The sequence below is a fragment of the Oryzias latipes genome, chromosome 5 (genome assembly GCF_053564925.1).
Source record: "Oryzias latipes strain Hd-rR chromosome 5, Olatipes_Hd-rR_3.1".
NCBI classification, from domain to species: domain Eukaryota; kingdom Metazoa; phylum Chordata; class Actinopteri; order Beloniformes; family Adrianichthyidae; genus Oryzias; species Oryzias latipes.
The window spans coordinates 6,642,759-6,670,365 of NC_136241.1; the positions used below are offsets into that span (position 1 = coordinate 6,642,759).

General features: G+C 39.6%; 4 protein-coding genes across 16 annotated transcripts in view; 1 reads left to right on the forward strand and 3 right to left on the reverse strand.

Moving 5' to 3' along the window:
- Positions 1-5,083, forward strand: part of erc2 (ELKS/RAB6-interacting/CAST family member 2) — a 57,339-nt gene extending 52,256 nt beyond the window's left edge. For 7 of the 12 annotated variants that reach the window (XM_023954770.2, XM_078946917.1, XM_078946914.1 and 4 more), the window contains 4 exons: positions 513-1,121; positions 1,268-1,335; positions 1,423-1,595; positions 1,669-4,250. In XM_023954770.2, the coding sequence (XP_023810538.1) occupies positions 513-1,121; positions 1,268-1,294 (636 nt within the window). In that variant the 3' untranslated portion in view covers positions 1,295-1,335; positions 1,423-1,595; positions 1,669-4,250. Of the gene's footprint in view, positions 1-512; positions 1,122-1,267; positions 1,336-1,422; positions 1,596-1,668 lie in introns of all 12 variants that reach the window. The other 5 variants (XM_023954769.2, XM_023954772.2, XM_078946919.1 and 2 more) reach the window with 2 other exon arrangements.
- Positions 5,084-6,239: 1,156 nt separating this feature from the next.
- Positions 6,240-10,634, reverse strand: creld1a (CRELD disulfide isomerase 1a). The gene is made up of 6 exons (XM_078946934.1): positions 10,505-10,634; positions 9,840-10,050; positions 8,711-8,794; positions 8,010-8,105; positions 7,624-7,764; positions 6,240-7,386 (listed from the first exon to the last, which is right to left on the reverse strand). The coding sequence occupies exons 2-6, from the start codon at positions 10,009-10,011 to the stop codon at positions 7,166-7,168; spliced, it is 714 nt and encodes a 237-aa protein (XP_078803060.1). The 5' UTR covers positions 10,012-10,050; positions 10,505-10,634; the 3' UTR covers positions 6,240-7,165.
- On the reverse strand, positions 10,111-18,916 carry LOC144992117 (interleukin-17 receptor C-like). The gene is made up of 15 exons (XM_078946932.1): positions 18,588-18,916; positions 17,954-18,361; positions 17,576-17,798; positions 17,233-17,336; positions 17,035-17,140; positions 16,846-16,890; positions 16,618-16,736; positions 13,563-13,619; positions 13,412-13,472; positions 13,105-13,328; positions 12,924-12,983; positions 12,777-12,828; positions 12,571-12,666; positions 11,929-11,967; positions 10,111-11,836 (listed from the first exon to the last, which is right to left on the reverse strand). Exons 2-15 carry the CDS (start codon positions 18,113-18,115, stop codon positions 11,265-11,267), a joined length of 1,920 nt encoding a protein of 639 aa, XP_078803058.1. The 5' UTR covers positions 18,116-18,361; positions 18,588-18,916; the 3' UTR covers positions 10,111-11,264.
- A 2,915-nt stretch (positions 18,917-21,831) lies between these two features.
- LOC144992116 (inter-alpha-trypsin inhibitor heavy chain H3-like) overlaps positions 21,832-27,607 on the reverse strand; it is a 33,719-nt gene continuing 27,943 nt past the window's right edge. For both annotated transcript variants that reach the window (XM_078946931.1, XM_078946930.1), the window contains 7 exons: positions 26,779-26,802; positions 26,440-26,484; positions 23,132-23,239; positions 22,860-23,028; positions 22,616-22,764; positions 22,151-22,235; positions 21,832-22,060 (listed from right to left, as the gene is read on the reverse strand). In XM_078946931.1, coding sequence (XP_078803057.1) covers positions 21,946-22,060; positions 22,151-22,235; positions 22,616-22,764; positions 22,860-23,028; positions 23,132-23,239; positions 26,440-26,484; positions 26,779-26,802 — 695 coding nt within the window. In that variant the 3' untranslated portion in view covers positions 21,832-21,945. The remainder of the gene's footprint in view (positions 22,061-22,150; positions 22,236-22,615; positions 22,765-22,859; positions 23,029-23,131; positions 23,240-26,439; positions 26,485-26,778; positions 26,803-27,607) is intronic.

Consider the following 27,607-nt stretch of genomic DNA (forward strand, 5'->3'; position numbering starts at 1 on the left):
GTAGCATTATGTGGTCAAAATTGGTTGCATAAAATAAATTTCAACTGGCAGCAAATTAAAAGTCTAGTCATACAGGAAAAAAATATATATTTTAAAACAGTTGAAAAAGTGTTAGGGAAACATTCGGAGCTGTTTAAAGATTAGTTAGGCACACTCAAAGATGTTAACCCTTGTGCTATCCTAGGCACTTTAACATTGGGAGTTGGGTCATCTAGACCCACTAGACAGTGAGCTGAACCTTTTTTCTTCATTGATTTGTGATCTTCACTGGTGTCTATGGATTACATGAAATCTTTCCACCTTTATCCACCTTTGTCATGGTAGGGAGAACACGTCAATGCAAGGGTGGGGTCATAGGATAGCACAAGGGTTAAAGGAATGTCACAGTGAAGCTGGACGCACGCCCCAGTTCGGAAGTGAGGTCCAGATGACCCCACAAGATAGCACAAGGGCTAAAAAAATAATATATTTATCTGCAGCATTTGCTCATATCCCTTTTGCTCTCCAAACAGACACAAAGCAGAATGAAGCTGATAGCTGACAACTATGAGGACGAGCAGTATCATCCGCATGCTCCTCACCATCAGCCTCAGCCCCAGCATGCACAGCCCCAGCCCCAGCCACAGTACCCCCACCCTCCCCAGGGCCAACAAACCTCCTACCTACACGCCCCACACGCTCAGCACCCGCAACACCCCCAGCACCCGCAGCACCCCCAGCATCCGCAGCACCCCCAGCACCCGCAAGCCCAACCACAGCATCCGCACTCACAGCATCCCCAACCTCAATACTCTCACCCTCAGCACCCTCAACCTCTGCCCCAGCTCCAACAGCACCCCCGCCCTCCCCAGCCTCAGCACCCTCACCAACAGCACCCCCAGCAGCATCCTGCACAGCACCCGCATGGACTTCCCCCCGCCCAGCATCCTCACCCCCAGCACCCACATGGACCTCCACAACAAGGACCCCACCCTCAGCATCCACACCCCCAACATCCTCAGCACCCTCAGGCTCCTCAACATCCGCACCACATGCAGCATCCGCGGCATCCATCGCCCCACCACAGAGGAGTACCTGCCCGGGGGCCTCCTCATGCTGGCCACCGCCCCTCCCCAGACCAGGTAACGTGTATTCAGAATGAAACAGAAAACAAAGGAAGACTATATGAATATCAATGAATGTGGATACCGGTACTCTTAACAAAAGTCATGTTCAGCAACAATTTAATGCTTTCTGCACTTTTCTTTGAAAACATGGCTGACTTCAGGATGATGAGGAGGGCATTTGGGCGTAATCTTAGCCGTGACAACCAAAGCTTTTATGTTGATTAGAGGGGTAAGATCTGCTCCTTTCTCTGCAGTTTCTCAATTCTTTGTTCTATGTGTCATGTGGAAACGTGTATTTTTTTCCCCCCACCCTCAGATGAGTCAGTCTGTACTGGGGGAGCACAGCCATACCATGATGTTGAAACACCACCCAACTAATGATCTTTTACTTTCACCAAATCCTTACTTCTTTGGCTTTTTTTCTGTTTCCTGGAAGAATAGGAGGTTATCAGGTGTGTGGGCTCTCCACGGGGACTGACAGATGAGCAGGTAAACTCCAAAGTACTTTACTGTAAAGCTCTGTGGAGGGGGTCCATCTTACTGTCTCCTTGTTCTTCACAAGGTGATCTGGAACCTCCTCTTTGTGTGAACAGGAAGACACATCCTCCTCTCCCGTCACTCGATGCAGATTTTGTTTGCCAAGTTGTCGCTTTGCCAGAAGTGTGACCAACATGGCAGCATCCGAGACCTCAGAGGTCACCTCACCTGTCTGCCACCTGCTGAGCGAGCTCTCTTCCAGCAGAGACCTAAACCTTCCAGCCAAGTTCTGTTTAAATTCATCAACCTGCTTTGTTTCAGATCAATGGTTGCCGACTCCTTTGCTACTTACCGCATTGCTTTGATTGGCTCTTTGACTCTGTCATGGTTCCCTCAGTCCTCACTGGTTTTATCTGAGCCCTTTACCTGGCCTTCATGGCAGTCAGTGTGCAGAGTCTCTTCACTCACCTCTGTTGCTCACCGTAATCGTTTTCCTCATGTCAAACAGTTCTTACTGTGATGATGGCTCCCTTCAGTGGCATGTTTTGTGCACATTTAAGAGCTTTTAGGTTTCCTATTGTTATTTCCTGTTGGCACAAGGAAGCATTTAGGGCTGACTGATGGAGCACCTTAGCCTCCACCTGCAGCATCTCCTTGGCTGCATGAGCACAGCCCTCTTGCTTTTGGGCTACTTCTATGCTCCAGCTGTCAACAACATGTATTCTTCATGTTACCTCATATCGATCAATGGTAGTCAATGAAAAACAGTTGATCTATGCAGATGTCAACATAGAAGGAAAGAATAACCAATCACCCCAGTCACATTGGCCAAGAGGTGGTGGTGGTGGTGGTGGTGGGGGGGCAAATCCATCAGATTCAGTTTTATTTTTTGAGACTATGCACCTCTGCACTTCCTCTGTGTTGCCAGAATTTTTACTTATGGTGCTTCTGCTGGTGCTCAAACGAAATGATATCAGAAGACCTTTTCCAGAACGGTCTTTTTTACAGCGGAGAGGCTGGATCCAGGCTTCATAAAGATTTCTTTTTGAGTTCGACAGCGGAGCATTGGTCAGACACAAAACCTTCCTCAAGGAATACCGTCTTTATGATGGTTACTAGAAGTTGAAAAGCAAAAGAAGAAAAAGTTTCTTACCAGGTCTAATCATTCATCTGACTCTCCGGTTCGCTCCTGCACCCTTGAACCCCTCTAGCGGTAGTTTACGTGACCTCCCACACATAGTAAGTTGTTTTCTTCTTCTGAATAAGATGGCCTGTGCCTAGTAAAATATGTACACATATGATAGAAATGCATATATTATACATATAGAGAGGAATCTATAGAGTGTGTCTAAATGTGGTGAGAAAATCGTTTTAAACTGATGATGTACTATACCTTTGTTTTGGTTATTTTTTTTAACTGGCTGAAGGTCAAAGGTGTCTTATTTCCAGAGCTGAGTCATATAATTCTTCTTTTGACTGGTAGGTTGTGGGGAAAAAAACCTTCAGCAGTCAAGTTAAACATTCCCTGTCTGAAAATGCAGCCCAGATTTAAAGAAAAAACAGATGTATATGTGTTAATAACTAAAGCTTTAGAGTCACTTTGTGGGTTACAAAGATGAGGATCAAACTCTGTCTTAACGTCTAAAAACAGACAGCATTGTTACATTCCTTTCTTAGTGTGAAATCAACTCAGCTAACAACCTCTTGACCTGTGCTAACAAAATCAAACTTGCTTTCTGTATGTAACTCACACAGGTAGCAGTTCAATTATGTACAAATAAAGCTTGCACTTGTGAATGAGGACTATCAGCGTTTCCTCCACACAGAGGTTTCAGAGACTCTGTCTGGATGCATTTCTTTGGCGTGGTTTTGTCGTCGTCACGTGAACAGAAGTGGTTGGTGTGTGTGACTGTAACAGCCGACTAGATAGAAGAAAAAAACAACACTTTATTACAGTATTGTGAAAAAAATGAAGTAGACTGTTACTGATTCTTTCTTCCTCCCTCCCTTCCCTCGCAGTACCTGTGCGTCAGGTGTACTTTGTTGTATGTAAATGTCTGTCTATCGACTCATCCTCCATTGACCGAGGTGATCTATCCTTCATGTGTCTGCCTCACACCTTACCGCTCTTGTCAAAAATCAGCACGTTGTGTGAAGACTTTGCTTTTTGAGTTTGCAAATGTTGAGCTACAAGTCCCAAATGAAAGTTTCTTTATTTTTATTATTTATTATTATTATTATTTGTTTTTAAGAAGACAATGCAAACAGACAGAGGACCAAAAACCCTCTCATTTCAACATCAGGGAGTGGAGTAGTAATTCTCTGTTTTTCAGGTTCTATCTACTGAATACTTGAAGTAGGGAGTTTTCCTACCATAATATAGCATATGTTATTTGCAAATTTGCATGATAGACAACAAAGAACATTTAAATAGTGCCCATGCTTTTTAGTTTTACATTATGTGCCAACCGAAGGTGGCGATGTATGGATAATATGCTGTTGTCTATGCAGAGTGATTTATTTATTGTGACAAAAAAAGGCAGAAAGGTCAAATAAATAGAGCTTAGAAGCAACAGGGGTTGATTTGAACTGCAGCACGGTTGGAAGAGGTAGGGCTTCATCTGTGCCTTGGAGCAGCTGTGTAGAAAAGCCTAGGAAGTCTTTTTTTTTTTCAAAGGTTTCCAAAAAAACAAAAAAAAAATCTCAAAAGCCTACCATGCATTTTCTTTTTATTGTTGTTTTTCTTTTAACATTTCTTATTGATAATGTCGGATCAAACAAATCACTGTGACCAATGTCAGAATACTCTCTTTTAACTTTTTTTAATCATTTTTTTATATTTAAGTTGAGCTTTATTTTTGTTATTGTTAACGCCTAATAAAAATGCCAGTGTGCGAGTGTATTATTTGTACAAGTTAATGTTTGGAACTGTACAGTTAAGAGTTTAGAAGCAACTTCGATGTGAGTCCAGCATGCTGACTGATCATCGGTGTGAACACGAACCAGCACCACTCCTCATCCATTACCTGCATCTGCATCGTGACGGTGTGATGTTGTGTTTGAGAGTGATGTGTGTCTCACTTACTGTGTCCCCTTAGTAGACAGCCTGTGCAGTTTTGTGAGGGTGAAGCATGTGTCTGGGATTTCTGGTTTAAATATCTTCAGAAAAGAGAAATATGAGCGTGTCTGTGCACATCTCTAATTTATTGTTTTAAGAGCAAAAGTGTGTGTGTGTGTGAGTGTGTGTGGGCGCCAGTGTCGTACTAATGCAAAAGAGAGGAAACTATTTAAAAAAAAAACTTTATCAGAGTGATTCTATTCAGAAAAGATTTGAGATTAAGTTTCAAATGATGCATGGATTCTGTACATTTTTTTGGTTTGAACTATATGAGGCTGTCCTTGTTGCCCCTTTTTGCTATTGTATGTGCTGTACCAGAATAATACTATTGAGTGTTGGCCAGCTTGTTTATATCCATCAAATAAATGACATTCTTTCTGTTTTTTTGTGTTTCTTAAACTATATTTCTTTTAAACTTCATTTGATCTAAAAGGAAAGTCGAGGTAACGGACAAAGAATGACATGAGATGACATGATAGCTCAAAAAACAAAAAATAATTATGTAATATTTAAAATCTGAAAAAAATGTAAAATTTACTGACTGAGGGTTTCTACTTTTATTAAATCACTGATTCTATCTTTAGTTTTAAAGAGTGAGAATAAAAACAATGTTATGTGATTTTTTATTTGTACAGCCTTTAAAATGGTTTTACATGTTTTCTTATCATAGCTTTTGAGCAACATTTCATCCAAAAGACTCAGAGGACATTCGACTAGATAAAGGTTAAAACTTTGCACAATCTAAACAAATGGTTTCAGGTTTCAGGAGGTTCAAGAATTGTGTGTGCGCCTTTCTTTAACCAGAAGCAATTTCAAATGACCCAATTCCTTAAAAAATAAAGAAATAAAATCAATAATATCTGACAACCTTGGGGAAAATACATAGACTATGCTTTGGGTAACTGCAGTTACAACCTGCACACTCGTCACACTAACACTGACATGAAATACAATACGTGTCTGGACTGTATGTGTGTGTGTGTGTGTGTGTGTGTGTGGATGTATATATATATATATATATATATATATATATATATATATATATATATATATATATATATACACACACACACACACACACACACACACACACACACACACACACACACACATACCACGATGTGGCAGTGCCAAGCGATGGGAACATCAGGAAGAAGGAACATGAGAAACTGGAGAAATACCAGGGACTCAGAGAAGAACTGGAGAAAGCCTGGAAAGTGAAGGTGACAGTGGTGCCTGTGGTAATTGGAGCACTCGGGGCAGTAACCCCCAAGCTGGAGGAGTGGCTACAACAGATACCTGGAAAGACCTCAGACCTCTCAGACCAGAAAAGTGCAGTGCTAGGAACAGCTAAGATACTGCGCAGGACCCTCAAGCTCCCAGGCCTCTGGTAGAGGACCCGAGCTTGGAGGAGAAACCACCCGCGGAGGGTGAGAGGGGCGTTTTTATTTGCTGGAACAGCCTCAGCAAAAAAAATATGGATACAAGACAGTGAAGGGCAAAGAAAAAACAGAAAATATGGATGAAACAAGTCCTAGTACAGCTATGCCATTTTTATTAATAAAGCAAGTTGTTTACACTTTATGTTAATCATTTAAGGTGTGTTTTATATTTGCTGATGTTTCACCTTTGTAAATATCTCAGTGTGGAATCAGTTTTGCCAGAATATCTTTTGAATTAAGCTGTTAAAAGAGTTTTCTAACCGTTTAAATGATGGTCTCCCCACAGAGCGCTGTTACCCACACATGATAACATCTCCATGCTGACACCAATGCCATATTGTGTTTAAGAGGTTGTGCCCGAATTCCTTTTCTAACCCCTACTTAGTGCACTAGTGTGTTCGCCATTTTGTTGTGCTGTCCGAATCCACAATTCCCAAAGTGCCCTAGAAATTTCCCAGAGGTCTCTGTGAAGAACTAGTGTGCATCGATGCTCACTAGATCAGCGAATATAGTCCACAATGCTTTGCGCCGGAACAATGAAAAATGTATTTAAATGGATTTTTTTAATAAATCATCGTTTTTATCTTCAGAAGACAGTGGACTCATAAACAATCGTCACAAAACGCTCATATTAATTAGATTTTAACTTCGTGAAATCGATGACGTCATATCCGCCGTTTTGAAAGAAATAATAAAGGTGAGAGCATGGCGTCTGAATTGCTTTGAAAATCCAGGACACTACAGTATTTAGGGGTTAGGGTGGGAATCCGGACACAGTTCCACTGAGTTTCCACTTAGTAGATGACTTCCAGTTATGTGCTCATTTTGCTCTTAAGTTAATTTGATTTTCGAGGTCAGAAGGGGTAAAAGCGTTTTACTTTCAAACCTAAAGACGTGACAAACATTTCCACATCCTGTTTGCTCGACTTTTGATTGGCTGTGGAGCTTCTAGATTGGCTGTTATTTTTAAATAATTAAAAATCTTTATTCATTAACATTTTTGAGTTAGACGTTGCTTAGCGTTAGGGTTCTTTTAGGAACCTGTTCATCAGGTGGTCCCCTCTCTCAGAGAACCAATAGGCCGCCATGCCAGCCACTGCTCCAATAAACACAGACGTGTAAACCATGTCTCCCTTTGCTGCCAGTGTACCCAGCGCACAAAGCAGCACGCCAAAAAACATCTGCTTCAGCACTTCCACTTCGTCGTCCTTAATATCATCAAACAGACCCTTCTCTGGAAGATCTGGATTAGGAAACAAATGAAGGAAAAGTGTCAGGTTTTTCTTTTTTTTTACTCTTAAAGTTTTGTTGTATATTAGCCATGGCGTTTGGACTTATTATCTCCTCATTTTGAATCATCTCGCCATGCATGTGTATATTTGGACAATAAGTAAAATGCCATGACTTAACTTTAAGAGAGAATCTTTATCAATCCATGAATGCTTTAACATTAGCATCATTCACAGCAAACTGCACTTACCGGGCAGCTTTTCCCTCACACAGACTCCATCCCTGCGGACGAAGCCTTCAGCACAGTCACAGTGGAAGGAGCCGTCTGCATTGATGCAAATCTCATCCAAACCAGGACAGGCCAGCACCCGGTCACTGCATTCATCTACGTCTAAGCAGAAAGCCAAAAGTCCCTAAAACACATGATTAGCAAAAGCAAGCTTCATAAAATAAATATTGTCTTCTTAATAGTTTTGTTTTCTTGGTATTTCCTTTTTTATTTATTTTTTTGTTCAAATGTACAGTTTGTCATGTATATCAATAACTATGGTTACACATTTTATGGTGATGATAACAGAAATATCTACATTTTCAAATATATTCTAAAAAACCGTATACATTTGCCAGTGTAATTACCTAAACACTTGGAGCCGGTGAATCTGTAACCAGGAGCACATTTCCTGCAGTGAGCTGGTCCTGCACCTCTGCAGCCCACACAGGCGACATCACAGCCTGATAAAACAAAGGCCACTCACTTTTTCCATTCATCTAACCACAGGAAAGATTGAAATTGAGTAGGGAATTGGTAAATAGGACGTAATAAGATTTCATGTTATTTCATTTTAGTTTCCGTTGGTTAATTATCTTGAAGAATGAGAGAAACAGTTGTGATTTATTTATTCACAAGAAGGTGTGTACCGTATTTTTCTGACCTAAAGTCGCTTTTATAGAAGAAATCTTTAGTAATTAAGTACGGGAACAAGAGCATACACTTTATTGTAAAATACAAATCATAATAAGAGAACAAATAACAATAATATGCTAAATATAGGCTCCTTTCACTCGAATAGCGCTACTTATCCTACTCCCTACCTTACCTTACTCACCTTCACTTACCCTTGCTTACGTGTTCACTACAGCCTGTTGTTCGCTCGCTACAACAAATGCACATGAACATTTTCACACAGAGCAAGGTCCGACTTTGATACTTCCTGTGTGCCCCATGCAGGCTTGCCCATTTTTCACCCACAGGAGGCCCACCCCTAAGGGCAGTGGTGACTGAGGCATTAACTTTAGGCTCTACTTCCCCACACTAACAAGTTTCCTGCAGCACCCACCTCTGCACTCAAACGATCCTTCTGTGTTTAGGCAGTAACTGTTGGGAAGGCAGGTATCTAGTTCAGAGCCGCACTCATCCACGTCTGAAACACAAACACATGACCGCTTTTATGAAGCTACACCCCACTTCCACGTTTTCTGCTTAATTTAGAAGTACAGCTCCAAACAAAACCATTTCTTAAGTTTCAATCTGAATGAAAGCAGACAAAGTCCGCAGATTAGCAGGAATGCTGTCTTTCTTTTATAACCAAAAACTATATATGCGAACTGGACTAAGTGTGATGTCATCAATATACTTCTGGCTCACACCAAATAAAGGGTTGCCCTTTTTTTTCCACATTACGAACGCTAAGTTAGAGACAGACAACATCACTAAGTAGTGAGTGGTCCCAGTCGGTCCGAGTCAACGTTTCTATGGCAACCACTCCAATTAGAAGTGAACTTTTTGGAGGGCCACATTGCTACCACTTGAAAGTGGGCGTGGAAGAATCACGAGAATTATAACTTGTATACCTTGCACTGCAGAAAATATATCATGAAAATAATAGAATATATATATATATATATATTTTTTTTTTTTAATGTAGCAGGGCAAGAACTGAGTATAGGGCTGGGCAAAACATTGACTTTATAGATTAGTTCAAATTCAAGAAGATTCATTTTGGGGGAACTGTCTTTCCCATCATCCTTCTCCTGTGGGCATCTGTTGTTCAGAGTAAAGTCCACCCGCCCGTTTCTTCCAATGCAACAATGTTAAAAATGGAGGCTAGCAAAAAAATTATTTAAATTTTTTTAATTTGTTGTGAAAAAGAATCACACATTTTATAACTTAGGACACATCGCCCAGCCCTAGTAAAAACTGTTTATTTCTCAGTAGAAGTCTATGGGATTTTTGCTTCCTGCAGCCAGTGAGTACTTCCTGTTTGGAATGCCAGGGGGGAGGAGTCACTCAATCCAGTTCTCATATACAGTCAACGCCAAATACACACTGCAAACACAGTAACAATAAAAAATATCTTTAATCTAGTGGTATGTCTTGACCAAGCCCATTAGCCTAACAAATACTCACATATGCACACATGGCATGTGTTCATCTATACGCTGTGCACAAAGCTCTGAAAACCATACCAACACAGGTGTTATCATGGAGAGTCCATCCAGGTCTGCAGTCTTCACATTGGTCATGTCTGTGGCCTGAACACCTGCTGCAGGCCTCTGGACAGCCGTTCACCTGGACAGCAGGTAGACTCCACAGACACACAAGCAGCAGCAGGTTTCTGCCACGCCCCTTGCTTTTCATCTGACCTCCCCACCTGTTCCCCACCTCAGGTACTGATGCCTTCATGAAAACAGATGAGTTATACAAGCAAGAAAAATACACAAGCAGGACACAGTAACGTTTTATTGGTTTTTCACATTTATTCTTGTTCATGAAACGTTTAAAACAACAAATCGACACAGCAAATATTTACAGAATTTACATGATACTTGTATTTATATTCACGTGGAGGCTTTCAAATACTTTTTTTTTCTTCAACACCTCATGGTTTTTGGCACAAACACACCGCCATGAAATTAGATTTGTAGAAAAATTTCGAAAACTTTCTAAGCTGCGTGTTAATGGCAGTACAGTAAACTAAAACTAAATGACGTAAAACGTGTGCTTTCACAGAAAATGTTTGCTGAAGTTTGTGTTGTTTTCCTTTTAGGTTAATATATCACACAAAATGGGTTTCACTCTATAAACACAGACAGCTGAGTCATGCAACCAAAATAAAAAAGGAATTCTTTACCACTTTAACGCCTTTCTTAGACTGTCTTCAGAAGCCGTTACAGCAGAATGCCCGGCAAACTTTGGAAAACAAAACAAAAAACACCCCAAGCGAGCGGAGACCGTGTACATCGCACAAACCCTCCAACACCGCCCTTCCAAGTGTGTCAAGGTATATATAAACAAGCGTCTCTAAACGCTCCTTGACCAACTCTGTTTCACCAATGAAATCAACAGCTGCTGTCGATCCCGGACCAATCACGGCTGACCAGAGAATTTATTTATAGAAAAGCAAAGAAAGTAGAGACGTTTTAAATAAACAAACAAATAGTAAAGTTTCATTTTACTTTAAAGTAACTCTCACGTCAATAACAACAAACTTATCAGTGCGGGTAAAAAGACCAATTACTCTCAAAATACTCTCTTCTATAATCTATTCCCCCCCTCCCCCCTGAGGAAAAATTGGTACACTGGCACACTTGAAGCTTATTTTACTTGAAGTGTACATGTGGTGTAGAAAGAAATATAGATAGTGTGTAAAAATAAACTTCTGCCTGACTTTTAGTATAGACTAAGCACACTTAAAGGACTCTTTTTCGTTAGGGACTTGATGTCATTGACCACCCTTGTCTGGTTACATTCAAGTATTGTATGTAAGTGGTTGGTCCAGCGCTGTCTGTTTAGGGTTATAGTCTGAGTACACTTGTAGTACACTTACATGGACTACTTTGTGCAGAGGGTTGCCAAGATCTGTAATGGACAGCGTTTGATTATAGTCTCTCTTAAACATCTTGGGTTCTCCACCTTGACCATATCCACATCCTTACATTTTTTCTCTCTTGCGAAGACAGATCGGCCAAGAGTGCTCCAGTCTGTGTGGGGTAGTGGAACAGGGGCAACTTGCATAGCAGCTCTGGTAGATTCCTGTCCTTGTCCTGAGTTAGATTGGAATCCAATGTCACCAGAGTAAAGTGCTTAGAAGCCGTGTTCTGTTGCTTGTGTCTTTGAATGAGGAACAGTGTGGCGTAAAATAGATCAGAGTACGGACACCTGGGTTGATCTGGACCATTTCCAACCTCGTTTGACTGGGACCAATCCTTTGTTCTCTCCTGTGTCTCTTGGGTCAAAATAAGCACACATCGTCCCCCCATGCTGTCCACCTTGAGCAGCTGCGAGTGCAGCCACGGCAGGGGTCCCAGAGTGCTTTGGTCCATCCTGCTCCAATGATCAACGGAAACACTGAAGCCCCGCTGGCAGAGGAGCAAGCCAAGCTGGCGAACAGACTCTGAAACCCTGTCGTCCACCTCTGGGGGGCTCACCAGAACCACATGACCCATTTTTGGTTGAAGAGCGACTTGAGGGACAAAAGAAACAATCAGAAAACATTTGTCTTTTTTTTTTGAAATATGAAAATAAAAATAAAGACATCTTACTAAAATAACTTACTGTGAACAAATTTGCCACGATGATAGCACTGCACCCACTCTATAAATCACAGAAAATGGAAAATATGATTGATGGCTCTTTGGGTTTACCAAACACGTATTTTATTTTAAGAAAATATATAATTTCTCAAACTGCAAAACTCAAATGATGAACAAAGCAATGTGCAGTAAAAAGACATGGCATGGAGATGAGACATGAAATGTGTGATTGTAAGAAATCCATTCAAACATCTTCTGAACCTGCTGAATCCCTTTTGGGGTCACAGGGCTGCTGGAGCCTATCCCAACTACAGTTGCACAAAAGCAGGTTACAAGTGATCCTTATGTCCCAGGGCCACATACCCCCCCCCCCCCCCCCCCCCACACACACACACACACCCACACTCACATAGATAGACAGTTTAGAATCACCAATCAAACCATGAATGATGATTTTGGACTGTGGAAGGAAGCTGGAGAAAACCCACACAAGCAAGAGAACATGCAAAGTTCACACAGCAAGTTCCTGGCTGGGATTGAAACCAGTGAAGCGAGAGTGCCAATCACTACTCCACCAAACATGAAACTTTTTTAATGGATCTTTCCCCATTATTTAATGTACCATAAGCCTTTTTAGATATGTGGACATATGAAAAACACTTACTTTTAATGAAGTCATGAAAGAAATATATCATGAATGCGGTCATGCAGATAAGCAGCATAGAAACAACAACCAAAAGACTCCAGCGCAGCCTTCCAGCTGAAAGTACAACAAAATATTTGTTAAAGATGGCTCAATTAACATTTTATAATTACATATGCTGGCCTAATTTTCATTTATTTCTGTTTAAGAAAACATACAAAACTTACCTTTATTGTCACAGATTGGATCAAACTTGTGCATCATTCCTTCTATTTTTATCTAGGCAAACAAAACAAAAAAAATTTGTCATTCAGTTTTCGCAAAACAACTAAATCACACTCTCATATGACAGATGGAATATTATAAATACTTACCTGAACACAGTGTGATGTGTTCCATGTCCCTTTAACATCTGGAAACATGCCTCCAATTTTCTGAAGAGAAATAAATAAGAAAACGTTCATTCAATCTAAACTGATTACTTACCAATAAATAATAAAAAGATATGTCGTAAAATATTTAAAAGTTTTAAAATCATGAATTAGCAGTATTTACCCATAGTTGCGACTTTGTCTGTTCCCATTTTTTAACTGTGAGCTGTTCTGTGGCAGCATTTGACTTCAAACAGCTGGATTCAGAGCAGAGCTGCACTTCAGCCTTCAGCCTGCAGGGGGCAGAAAGGTTCCAAAAGAGCATCGCGTTCTGGTCCTTCACCTGCCTCAGGTGCACATCTACTGTCAACTTTTTATGCATGTTCTTTTGCAGATCTTGGGGAAAGTCTAGAATAAATAAAGAGAATAATGTTGTAACAAAAAAAACTACTAACCAAAACTAGTAGGCTAAATAAAACAATAATGTTAACCTTCATCACTGAAGGGGCAGTAAAGAGTCCGCATTGACTCATGCTCAACGTCATACCATGCCTAAAAACAGACAAATAAACAACAATGTCAGAAACAGGAGTCTGAGTAAAACTTTATTATGCCAAGTAAAAAAATAAGAAGTGACAATACCTGGAAACACATGCAGGGAGCCAGGGACTCCAGTGGTATTGTTGTTTCCTTCAATCTCTACAAATGGAATAACAAAAACATTTCACTTAAACAGCACTGCCATTCTCACTAGAGTAATTATGCTTCAACAATATACACATTTTTTGGAGGCTAATGATGAAACTTTCTGACAAGTATGTTTATTAGTGTGTGCTGCAAGTCAATTACTTCCTGGTATGGGAAATATGTGAGCAACCATCACAGGCTTCCGAGAAAGGAATGCTGTAAGGACTAATTTGGTGTTGCTTCACTGTGAAGCAAGATAATGGGCCACGTTCTGATAAAGGCTGGACTTAAAGTTGTGCACACTGGTTTCACTTCAGTTCACATTGGCTGTTGGTTTTTGTGTGAATGTATAACTAGAACAAATGCTTTACAGTCAGTCATTGATCTTATTCCTGAATGCAGCTCTGAGCTCAGCCACGTGAACCATGACTGTTGACCTGCTTTGGTCAACAGTGCTGCGTCAGGTCCTTTGACACAACGGAAAATGGGGGCAATTATTTAATGTAATAGACATGACATCACTGAGAATTAAAATTAATTATTATTATTGGTACTGATATATCAATCTATTTAATCTTAAAAATGTTTAATTCTTGCAATTATATGCTCCGATTTGGGTGTGGCCTGAACAACTAAAAACCTAATTTGTCAAAGTCTGTTTTTGCCAAACAAATTACTAACTTCTCAGATCTCAAAGTTATTGGTTGCCATCGGTCGTCAAGATTAGGTTTGTTCTTTGCATAGTTGTTTTATCCTCCTGACTACCAGCAATGCAAATGTTTCCTCTGTAGAGGACATTTCTAAACCTGAACGTCTCCCAACCACGGCATGTATACCACTGAATTCACGTGTCTACAGAGGACACTACTTTGACCAAATGTAAAAGGGGTGAGAATTGTTGTTAATGGTGGATTTAAAAAAAGGCTGACTTGACAATTTGATTTTCTCTAGTGGAAGACTGGGAAGGTGGTTTAGTTTTAATCCTGAGAGGTTCAGAGGTCCTGAATCTCATACCAACTGCTTTTGGCTCAACTGGAAACTGCTCCTCATAGAGTTGACTGTTGTGCTGAAGGAATCTAGAAGAACAGTGTCATCAGCAAACAGACAGGACTGGTTTGTCAGACAAATCCCCTTCACAGTTTCACTGTGTTGAGAAATTCAGCCGTTATTTTTCTGGGACAAAAATCAAAGAGATTTGAAGCTGTTGAGTTGCTATTTACCGAAAGAACAAGGTCCTGAATCTGAGCAGCCAAAATTAGGTGGTTGGGCCCTCCTATAGGGGTACGGTGAGAAGCTCAATCACCTGGAGGTGGCTCGGGCATCTAATACAATTTGATCTTTTTTTACTGCAGAAACAGTCGTCTGCCAGTTAGCTTTCTTTAGCTCAGAGTCAGCTTAGCTAATTTTGTTTTGGTATCCTTTTAATGTCAACCTATTTTGACAGACATGCACCTTTTTTTTACTCCTAATGAATTAAGTGGCATACCTGCTACCGCTTCCTGGACTGTTTTCCACAAGGTCTGGGTCTGAAACCATTTGCTGGTGCATTGTTAACACATCAGCTGTTGACGCCCGGCACTGACTAAATGCGGCCAGATTATGCTGTATTATTATATGCTCTATTCAATTGTCGAAAGAGATATGGTAACTAGATAATTTCCCATTTCATTTTTTTAGTTTGATACATAAACATCAATACGCATGCGCAAATATGAACAATCTATGTTTCCTGACTCAATATTTATGCCTGTGACCCCGTGATGTATTTTCTGACAGTGCATTTACAAGGGAAATTTCGTATTCAAGGCAAAGAAAAGTCGTATAACAGACATGTTAGCGTAAAACTAAATGTTGCATTAATGTTTTTTTTGCAAAGTTGTGCACAACCTTGTCTTTATATGTGCGTTTATTATTGACAGATTGCCTACCCCATACGATACTATTATATTTATTACATTTTCTTTTGAGAATTATTAGGACCCACTCTGATAAAGTTGGAGTTTGTGGTGTTTTTAACACGTTCTTGTGGTATTTTTCTGATGATGTAGAACATTTTTTTTTATTTAACTTAAAATTGCAGGTGTCAGTATTGCTTTATTCAAAATTTCCTGAATCATTAGCTGATGTAAAAATGCAGTTTAAATAAAAATGTATCTGTGACGTAAAAAATACTTTGAGTCGGCTACAAATTTGGGGCGGAGTTGCTTCATGCCAACAGTCCCGCCCACAACTCAGAGGCAAATTTCTAAAGAACTACAGTCACTCTCATTGACAGTAAATGAGAACTGGACTGAACAACCCCTCCCCCCTCGCGATCAAAACAGCAAGTACCTGCCGGTCTCAAAAAGTTGAAATCCCATAGACTAAGTTTTTTCACGATAATTTTCCCATAGTGCAAGTTATTTAAGTTATAAACTGACCAATCAGACGTCTTAATAACAGTAGGTGGCCTTGCGTCGAATGTTCAAAGAGTTTGATTGACAGATTCTTTCAAACTCACTTTCAGTGGTAGGGGTGTGGCCTTCTAACACGCTTACTCCTAATTGATGGAAGTGGCTGCCATAGAAATGTAGAAAGACCAATATCGCCTACTGAGGACGTCTGGTTTCAACATGGCGACGGACATATGGCAGAAATATGGTTACTGAATTGATTTAATTTGGTTGGAACTGAAAGTGAGGCATATCCTATGGGTTACGTCGCACGTGATTCGTCCAGTGATATTATACCTTCAATGGCCGCTCTACAGAAACCATGTCCTAGGAAACGGCACTGTTTATTTTTTCTACATGAAATCTACAAGCTCGTCCATTTTGGAACGTTATTACCTTCATAGAAACAGCATAATCATAATACAAGAATATGCCTTAATTATAGACTACAGAGAACCGCTTTGAAAATAGATCTAAAGATGATTGGAGTGTGAGTTTAGTCAGTCTTAATGTTTTTTTTTTTTTACTTTTGCACCAAGAACAGTAATACCTTACTAAACATCAGTTTAGGCACTTACCTGACAAATTCCATCCCTTTCGTATTGGACACACAATAAAGAAAGGTCCTCACTCTTCCCAGCAATATGCAACTCCATCCAATTCATTGTATGATTTATAACATGGGTGACATTGGGTCCTGACAACAAGAGAGGAAAGTTTCCTTAAAGTCCATATGGCAGTGAAAAATCTTGTTTTACGTTTGTGTAAATTTCTATGCGTGGGTTCATGAGTGGATCAATTATTACCTCGACATGCAGGCAAGTATTTCTGCAGCTTCTCCTGAGAACACACTGAAGACAGATGCAGACACACAAGACACACGACCAGTCAGAAACCATGTGCATATTGCTTTGGACTTCTTTCCCAAATTTGATCAGTTAGAAAATAAGATGAGATGACTTTTTGAGTGTGTTGCTCTGAGGTCAAAGCTTTACCTTCCTGAAGCGATGGTGTTGTAACCGTCTGAGAGAAACCTTTTGCTTTCACGTCCATCTGAAGGCTGAAAGGAAATCCTCCATGATGGGAGATCACCATGGAGATCTGCACGTCACAAATAAACAGGGTAATAAAGCTATGTGCCTGGAATAAAAGAGTCTTGAGTTCAGTGCAGAGTACATAGAAGTTTGGATTACCTCAGTCTGGTCTCTGGGATCAAGAGCTTTGGTATTAACTTTAAACTCCACCTTTTTGCACGTGCCTATGCTCGCTCTGTCCTTGTAACACACACTAATAGAATCTGTTGTAATAGAGATGGTTTGATTAGTTCTAAAAGAAAAAAATACACCAGTTCTATTTTTCTTAACACTGACTTAAAGAAAGACAAGTTGGTTTGTTACACAACACTTTTTTTATGTTCTGTGTATGCTTTTTTATGCATTCTGACCAATCTAGACCATCCAGCAACAGGCTCCTTTAGCATTTCAAGAGGCATTGTATCAACACTAATGAAGGTATTGATGATTGAAATTCATGTACCTTTATCATTCTCCTCATTCTGCTCCTCCTCATCAGCCCCAGACTGACCATCAATCTCCTGGTCTTTATCAGGAGGGATGTAGAGTGTGGCATCTATCACCAGACATAATGCACATGGCCCTTTCCCACAGCAAAGCCTAAAGGTAGAGTTTAGCTTCACAACATCCATGGTGTCGACTTCTGCATCAGGAATTTCATCGTATGCAGTACAGTCAGAAAGAGCCTTGAAGAACAACAACACAAAGAGTTAAAAAAGTTCTTAACCACCTCGGTATTAAATATTTGCTGTTTTGTTTTTGTCACCCCTGAGTTATTTTACTGACAGATTTAATAAAAGCCTGCTGAACGTTAAACAGAAAGCTTAATAACTGAACTTACTGGTCCGCTGCACAGGAGAACTTCAGCAGATCCGGTTGGAGCATCGTTTGTATTTTGGAGGCAAATTACTTCATTTTGGTCACACTCATGAATCTCCAAACTCCAGACTGACTTGCTCAGGGACAGTAACATGCAAAAAAGCCCCCATCCAAAAACCAACATTCTGCTTTAGAGCAGAGCAAGAATTACACTGTGATCAAGGGAAGGTTTTATCTTCAGCCAAAAAAAAAGAAAAGACACAAACAGTGTAAAACATTTAACTTCCACAGTCAATCTTCAGGCATCCTTCCATAAAAAAATCTTGTCAGGCAGGTGCACCGTCTTTCTCCTCTTCATTTATGGATGACCCCAGAATACTAAGAGGTTTGAGAGCTGAAAGAGCTGAACACATTCAACTCTGCTTTCAACCTGCGAAAAAGAAGATAATCGGCGTCACTTCTCTGCCCCGATCAGTAAAAAAGTTATTAGGTAACACATTTTTAAGCTGTGAGATGCCGCTTCTCTTCTAGGTTTACAAAGCGGCAGTCTATGATAAGAGCATGAAAACATTAGAAAAAAAGCAAAATAAAAGTTTGGACAGGTACCTGTTACTATGTTAGATTGTTGTTGTACATAAAAACACACTGCTACTTACTTTTACAGAATCAGTATATGAAGTAGAATATTTACTTCCAAGGAGCTACTGTGTAGGAAGTCCAAACAGCGTCTTCTGCATTTGAGAAACACCACACCTCACAGTTCTGTGTGTCACACTCTCCAATGTCCCGCCCCTCTTTTTTATTTATTTAATTTTTTTTTTACCTTTTTGTTGTGTACCTGTGGCTAACTCACTGCTTAGACTCCTCATAACACAATAACCAACCCTGGCCTGATGGGTTAAAGTCCACAAATCTTTTTGATCTAGCCACAGACCCAGCCGACACCTTTAAACAACTTTCTGCGCTTAAACGATCTCTTGTAAAATAAGCTCTTTGCTTGCTCCAATTACCGTTTCCAGTAAAAGAGAAAAACCTGGCAAACCTGTTCACAGTTTCACATACTTTAAACCCACAGTTATGATGCGTAAGCGCGTGGGGTTCATGCTGAAGGCTACAAAATGACAGCACTACAGGTTTGGCTGCATAACTATGAATGGAACACAAACCATAGATAGTTGGTTCAGCAAACATTTACTTTGCCTTATGAAGTGTTGAAGAGGTGACTTGTTTTCTCAACAGAAGTGCAGCCTAGTTAACCAAGCCATGCATGGTTTTATCCAGTTTGGAAATATCTGAATGTAAAAATGATTGTATTATGATATACATCTTCACTGCTTTCTTCATTTTAGAAATAATAAATATTTATTTATATACAGTTTATTAACAGAGGATTATCCTCACAGTTTGAAGCATGAATTCACAGCTGGATTGTTTTGCAATTTCATCTTTTTGGAGTTTCTTTTGCATGTTTTTTGTTTGTTTTTTTCTAAATGTAATTATGGTTTTTCTTTCTGACACATCTGTGTCATTTTTAAAAACTGGGCCTAAAACTGTCTTCTTACTTCTGTTTACTTTGCTGACTGAGCCACCTTTTCAGGTATAAGTTACACACTTAAAGACCCACTCTGATGAAAATGTTGTTTTGGGTGTTTTTAACATGTTCTTGTGGCATTTTTCTGATGATGGAGGATATTTGTAAAGAAAATGAAGCTCAAACGGCATATTTGTGTATTTTTTATTGAAATTCAATCAGGAGCAGATGAGAAAATGTTGTTTGAAAAAGAGCTCATTTGTTATGTTGAAAATACGCTCGGTGGGCCACAGGGTCTGTGCTCTGCTCCATTCAGATGGATTCACCTGTAGACAAAGACCCATGAACATCATGGTTTTCCTCGTCTGAGCTGGAAGCTGACTCAGAACTGTACGGGTGGATTTAGCTCCAAAATTACTCATCATTGTTGTTGCACCAGTAATGTTAGTGTGAGGGTGTGAGGCTGTAAGCTAGCACGACAGCAAGTAAACAAACTGGTGATGGGATGTGGGGATGGAGTTGATTTGGGCTAAAAACGGTTTAATCATAACTAAAAGACACTGGGAATGCTTTTACAATAGATCAGAAGACGATTGGAGTGGGACTCTAAACAGCTATGGGTTGCTTCAGGAGAAGAACAAAACAAGGCTGTGCTTTTATGTGTTTATTTGAAGCTGCAACTTTAGGCCCTTTTTTATTTTGTATTGTTAGTATTACTTTTGACATTGTAATTGTTATTATTAGTGGTAGTACTGGAAATTGTAGGAGTGGTACAAATACACGTAACTGTAGATCTATCAGTCTTATGTCTTTGCCTCCAGCCCATCCGTCATTAAAGGATGCCTCATAGACTAATAAATAATAATAATAATAATAATAGCTAATAAAATAGCTCATAAACTAATTCCTCATTGGCTAAAAATCTCTAATGTGATTAGGACGGGCACATCAATTGGAGCTAAGTCTGTGTGAACCCAACAAAGTGAGAGTATTGCTGAATCCACACAAACGCACAAGTACAAAATAAAACCAATCCCTAAAAATGCTGTTTTCCAAAGGTTTATTTTTGATGTCAAATCTGAATTTTTTGCTCAATAAAAAAACATTTCCTCAAGTAACAACCCGAGTGGCCATTTATAGAACTGCACCATGCTGTAATTCCTTGTTGGTTTTAGTTTTCTAAAAGCTGTTTGGCGTATTGATTTTTCATTTCATTTTTGAGTCAACGAACGCAACTTTATTGTGAAAATAAAAAGCATTTCTTGTATTGACTTTTATGTTAAATTGTGAGACACACCCGCTTCCATATATTTTATTCATATCTCGTCATTAATTTAGAATAATGTCATCCATCCATTCTGTAACCCTTGTGCTATCCTAGGCACTTTACCATGGGGAGTTGGATCATCTAGACCCACTAGACAGTGCACTGAACCTTTTTTCGTCAATGATTTGTGATCTTCACTGGTGTCCATGGATTACGTGAAATCTTTCCACCTTTATCCACCTTTGTCATGGTAGGGAGAACACGTCAATGTAAGGGTGGGGTCATCGAAGGGTTTAACCCACTTTTTTCCATTCAGGGTCATAGGTCACTGGAGACTTCAGCAACTGTTGTTCTTTTTACAGAAATGGAATGAGAACAAAGTAAGCATACACTGTCTGTTGTATTTAATTTAAACAGTGTATAAAAGACCATAAAATCTCTGAGAAGTCAAGATCTCCCTCTGTGCAACTATGTAGTCTAATGCATGGGTGGGCAAACGTTCTGACTCGTGGGCCACAAAGGGTTCTAAAATTGGACAGAAGGGCCGGAGCGGATGCGCGCCGTGATTTGGCAATCCGCCTCCAAAGAGAAAGAAATATTATAGAATCTGAATAAAAACGTGTTTTATCTTTGATTGAAAATGATTATGCATATTTTAAAGCTGAACATTCTGGTGTTCTCATCACAAAACTGTGACTTTTGATCTCAGTCTTAAGGCCAGTTGCACTAAAGGCTTGATGTCCTTCATGGAAAGAAGCAAACTTAGAAAAAATGCTGCATTCATGTGCTGGTGGAATAATCAGAGAAATGGAAGACACAACTAAACATTAGAGAAACAACCAATCTTCTAACACAACACCAATGCATGAGGAGTTTCTCCACCTGAACAAAAGTCACTTTATTTGTAAAGTGTCATCTATGGGGAGACACCAGAATTACAGGCAAAATTAGTCAATAAGACATATCAATATAATTGATTACAGTGTGGCGGGCCAGATTAAATAGTTTGACGGGCCATATGTGCCCCCCCCCCCCGGGCTGTACTTTGCCTGTCCCTGGTCTAATGAGGAATCTGTGTGGAAAAGAACTGAAATGCTGCAAACTCCTTTACTCTGTTTAATCAGGAGGATGTCTACAAAGTATGAGCTTTATTGTCAATTGAATCCTTAACATAGTTTGTGTGCATCAAAAGACTTGAATTGAAAATTATTCCAGTTTAAAGCTGCTTCACGAGAAAATTGCTGAGAGGCCTTGGAAGGATGTGATCAGCTGAGGCGTGAAAGCACTCCATGAACCTTGGAGAGCCAAGACCGTAGTCAGTTGTAGTGGCACTACAACAGAAAAGAGAAAGGAGAAACTTTTGTCTCGTTAAACCAAAAAAAAAAAAAAAAGAGCAAATAATTGCTTATAAAAACATTTACCTTGTGACTTCAACTTCTGATTCATTGATCTTCACTTTGATGAGAGGGCTTTGCTGGGATATCTCATAGACTACAGACTTCAAAGCTACAGAAAAAAACAATATAGAGCGTCAGAACAAATATAACAACATAACTGCTTAAATAATTGTGTTGATGTGTTTTTCACTGTCATTTTGATGCAACATTCATTTAGATTCACATTCAACTATAGGGCTGAAGTAACTAGATTTTATTTAGCAGCTATTGCATTAGAATAACCAGTACAGTACAATGATCATACTAGCAGCGTCTCTCTTTGCCATTGAGAAACAATAACAGTCAACAATGCCAAGTTTTTGGGAAACCTTTTTTCAAAGTTGCTGCATTTAGATTTGAGTAGAGTATCTCAGTAATAGCAGGTTATGCAGCACTTTTTTAAAACCTGGGTTTAAGATCCAAATGAACACAATCACTCCAGCCAGTCACCTAAAAGTCCATCCATGTTACTCTCCGATGGAATCTGTCTTAAAGCTGGCCACAGAAGATGCTCTCTGTCCTTCTGATGAATGTAGATGATCAGACGGATGTCCTCAGCTTCAATGTCTATTTCTTTTTCCGTCCTGATGATCGTTGCACTAGACAAATACGCACAACTTTGCATTAGTTTCCATTTGTGTTCATTCTGAATGGTTCAAACATGGTGGTAGATTGTTTAACCAAGCAAAGCCACCTTCCAGTTCTGATAGGATCCAGTCCCACATGGCGGGACACATTCTGTCCCAGCTGGACAGTGATCCCTTTAGCGTCAACCTCAAGCCGCTGATCACTCCCCAAACGGATGACAATCTTACTGAAGCCTCCATTCGTTACTGAATCCAGTTCTCCGTTTATATAAAGCTCTGATACAAGCAAACACAAAAGCAGCAAAAGTTATGTAGGCATAATAATAATATGTCATAAATCACAGTGTTTGTTTTTGACTGAGGAAGTCTCACTACTGACCCCTGCTGGGATGATGAAGAAGTTTAAGGAGGACAGTTCCAGATATATCAAAGCACAGTGGTCGAGATGGGAAATCTGATTTGAGCCAAAATCTGTGGGTAACTGGAGCTGGAGACAAAGAGACCTGCTGTCATGCACTACTGAAAAAAAAATCTATAACACAAATAAACTATTGTCACTTTAACAGCACAGTAAGGCTGCATCAAAACAAGTTTGATGATGAATGTTTAAGTATGCAATGCTACAGCTGGAATCCTAACAACACTGGCTAAGTATGCATAAAACTTTCTAACCTAAACTCAATAAAAAACATTTTTTTGTGAAATTAATCAACATTTTTTAAATAAGTGCTGCTCTGTTTATGTCAGTATATAAACTGTTTTTGTTTTCTTCATCGTCTTTGCTGTATTCTTGCTTTGCATGACGGACAGACATTGTGAAAGTAAGATACAGGAGATACAACAGGAGCCTAAAAAATGGTAAACAACAAAGAGAGAGTGTCAATTGGCCTACATCAGGGGTCGGGAACCTTTTTGGCCAAGAGAGCCATAAACGCCACATATTTTGAAATGTAATTTCGAAAGAGCCATACAATAATGTAGTGTCCCTTTCCCACACTGAGGCACGGAGACTTAACCTCTTTTAAGGTTCTTTATTCGGGTTACTGCAGACCGCGACAAACGCCGAACAATTAATTCAGCAACTCCTGAATCTCTCCCGCCGAGACGAGACGAGAGCGCGTCTCCCAACTTTATATTCCCCTGCTCCCGCTGCAGCCCTCCCCTTTCCCTTATTCGGCCCATAGCTGAACCCCATTGGTCCAAACTACCTAACAACAGGCTGAGCGACAGAACTGAGAGCCAATCAGCTCTCTGCTTGATGCGGTCAATGAACTCCAGAACTTTTAACGCGGCCCAACAGCCATCCAACTCAGTCCGCGACAATATGTTTAAAACTAAAATACAAGTGAATGTGTGCATTTGATGTAATTTCAACCTTTTTAAAGTACAATAAGTCTGTGGATTCTTTTTAATAACATTGTTATGCTGTTTCTAATAAATGATGAGTATTTCTCGTGGTAGTTTTGCTGATGGTCTAGTCTGGTTTACGTGGTGAGTTTCTGCTTCATGCAGGCGTTGAGACTTTAAACGTGATCTTAGGTTGGTATGAATGTTTTGTAGATGTGAGACAGACTGCTCACATGCGGACCTGGAGCCAAACACACACTCACACGCTGCAGTGAGTGACAGGCAGTGGGTTTTACCTATTTACAATCCCTGCGCGATTCACCTGCTGCCGGTCCCCACAACACCTCAGCCCCACCCTCTGCTTTCTCCCTCACACATCCCGTCCCCGCAACTGCGCGCTCTTTCTCAGAGACGGGAGCGCGCAGTTTTAGGCACGGCAATTCACAGGTTTCCGGGTGGTACAAACTACAAACAGGGGTTATAAAAATAAAAATGTCCTCATGTCAACATGTACACAATACCGATAGTCTTCACACACGCATACTTATGCCTTCAGACCAACTAGTGTGAAATATTTCATTCAAACACACAAAGTGTTTGTCCAAAGGTGATCTAACACCTGTGCTCAATTGAGTGTTTAGGTTCTTCTAAAATGGATGGTGGAATGTGAAAAGAAGGAGGGAGAGTGACCAGCCACACCAAGACCCCCACCGCAGCAGCTGCGGCAGCCAGAACCTCCCAACGCTTTAACGACCCAGGTGGAACCGGTTCGGTTTGTTTGGGTTTCAGAACACTGCTGTAGATGGATGGAAGAATAAACCTGAGACCACCATTCTTATTAAGAGAAGGTTTATCCTTCTTGACAAAGATGGCTTCTTTCACTCCTCGTCAATGAGCGCCCATCTGAGCACATATATACCAGCTCTTCTACCAGCTAATTCAGAATTGACAAAGTCTCTTGGATAAGAGGTGAAATGTCTTCTAACTTTAAAACTAAGTTCAGATGACAACCCCTAAACCTACTACTATGATGGAACCAACCTGGATGAATGAGAGTCTTCATAGACATATTTCCCACTGACTGCATAGAAGTTGTGCGGAGTAAAAATCAACAAGGTCATAAAGTTTTAAAAGTCTGGATTGATGAAATAAATTGTTGGTATGATCAAGATGTACAATTGTGACGGCTCATTTTAGAAGTAAAAAGAGAGAATGTAGTGAGCTCTTGTAATTATTCCCCCAAATTTCTATACAGTAGTTGAAATATGGTAATATTAAGGAGCAGTAGAATAAATATTTACTGTTATATTCTAATCTGTTTAGATTTATTGATGATTGAGACAATTTTTGAGACTTTAGTTTGTGTATGATGTGTGGCGTCCAACTTAGTTTATCAAAAACAACCCCTAAGAATTTGAGTTCACCACTTTCATATCTTTATCCTCACAATCTTTTTAGTTTTTACTCTTGAATATAATTATAATTGATATCAGCTCATTTTCATCCACATCAGAGATAAGGATTGAGTGTGGGATCCTTTCCATGGTGGATTATTGTCTTTGCTGGTTTTGCATTTTGGAATTTTTTGCTGCCAACTCTGGACCCCCGTTAACAAAATACCGTAGTTATTGAGGCTGTTTGCTGCTTCATTAATGTTATAGCTTTGACCCTTCTCATCTGTAGAGTAATCTGGGTATGTTCGCTTTTTTGTCCCGTTTTTAATGATATTATTTAATATTTCACAAACTCGCTTGACATTATTTTCATTTTCATTCAGTTGATTATTAAAGTACACTTTTTTACTGTGTCGTGTTATTTCAGTTAGTTTATTCTTGTATGACTTATATCTTTGTTCAGTTTCTTTTGACCTTTGTTTTAAGAATTTTTCATGGAGGTTTTTTTTTTTTTTTTACAAGCATTTTGCAGACTGGTGTATTATAGGGTTAATTCCTCACACAAAAAATTCTAAAGCGGTAGTTTGCTCCATTAATGTATAAGCTTTCCTCTTAAAACCTGCTCTCTGAGTACCAGCCACTCCTGATCCACAAAAACGAGCAGGTTGCGCTGCCAGCCCCAAAAACAAACTCACTAATGAACTGACAGACCATTTTGGATCATTAGATAGGAAAATATCTCACAATTAAAAAAAAAAAAAGATTCCAGCAAATCCGGCTGCTATAGTTTCTAAGTAAATTTGATTCCATCTGGAAATATTTAACTGCACACTTTTTTGCAGATGTCTTTTTTAGCCATCTATTATGTCTGGAGGATATAGAGAAAGAGAAAAAAAAGGTTAAATGAAACAAGTACAAACCATGTATGTAACTTTGAAGTACTTACCCAAGGTGGTTAAATCTGAAGCGGTTGGAAGTTGTACTGTAAAACCTAAAAAAAGAAAAACAAAAACAAAAATGTTTCACAAAATAAAGTATTTACAAAAATTCTTTTACTTTAACGTAATTCTTTTGAGACAGTGACAGAATTTTCTGACTGTTCAGTCTCTCTTCTATACATATCAACAGAGAACTAGCAAATAAATTGTTTAAGTTAATACTTTAAACTTTATCCAGATTCAAAACAATAATATTGAAGCATTTATTTAATTATTGTGGGACAGCCACGACTGAGTAGCTGTGTGTGCAAAAAGGGCAAAGGAAAAGCAAAGAAGCAGATACATACCTGCCTCCATTAAAAAAGCTTGCCCTGTAAAGACAAACATTTTAGAACATTTTTTCACACAGAAATTAAATTCAACATTTTTCCAACAATAAAAAACTGAAATCACTGCATATATTGTTTCAAAGCGTTCCCAGTAGTCTTTCAATTGTGATTATACTGTTCTTAATAATAATAATAATAATAATAATAATAATAATAATAATAATAATAATAATGAATTGTATTTATCTGTGCTTTTCCAGACACTCAAAGTTCTTCCAATGTGTCCATTATCCATTCATACTTGATGATGGTAACTACAGACTGACAGAGGCGTGGCTGCCAGGATGCATAAATGACCATCACCGGGACATTCATATGCATTCATACACACTGGAGGGATGGAGGGTGAAGTGTCTTGCCCAAGGACAGAGCAGCAGTTGACTGCGGGCAGCAGGGATTTAACCACTAACTTTGATCATTTACTGACCTGCTCAACCACCTGAGCCACTGCTACCCCAAAAACCCGTGTTGTTTTCTTGGACATAGTTTCTGCAGAGCAGCAGTAGATTATTAGAAATTCCCCTCTGTGTTGTAGACGTGGAGCAACCCCCCCCCCCTTCCTCTCCTGTTGCTGAGAGTTAGGAGCAGGAAGCTTGTAGCGTATTTTCTCCGTCACAAATAAGCTTTTTTTCCAGTCGTATTTTTTCATCTATTCCTGCTTCACAACAATTTGAATAAATATTATGTCGTACATCAAAGAAAGCCACGCTTTTGTTGACTATGTAACAACTACTGCCCTTGGCATCAGATTTTGCTTTGGGGTCCTACCACTCACCCTAACAGAATC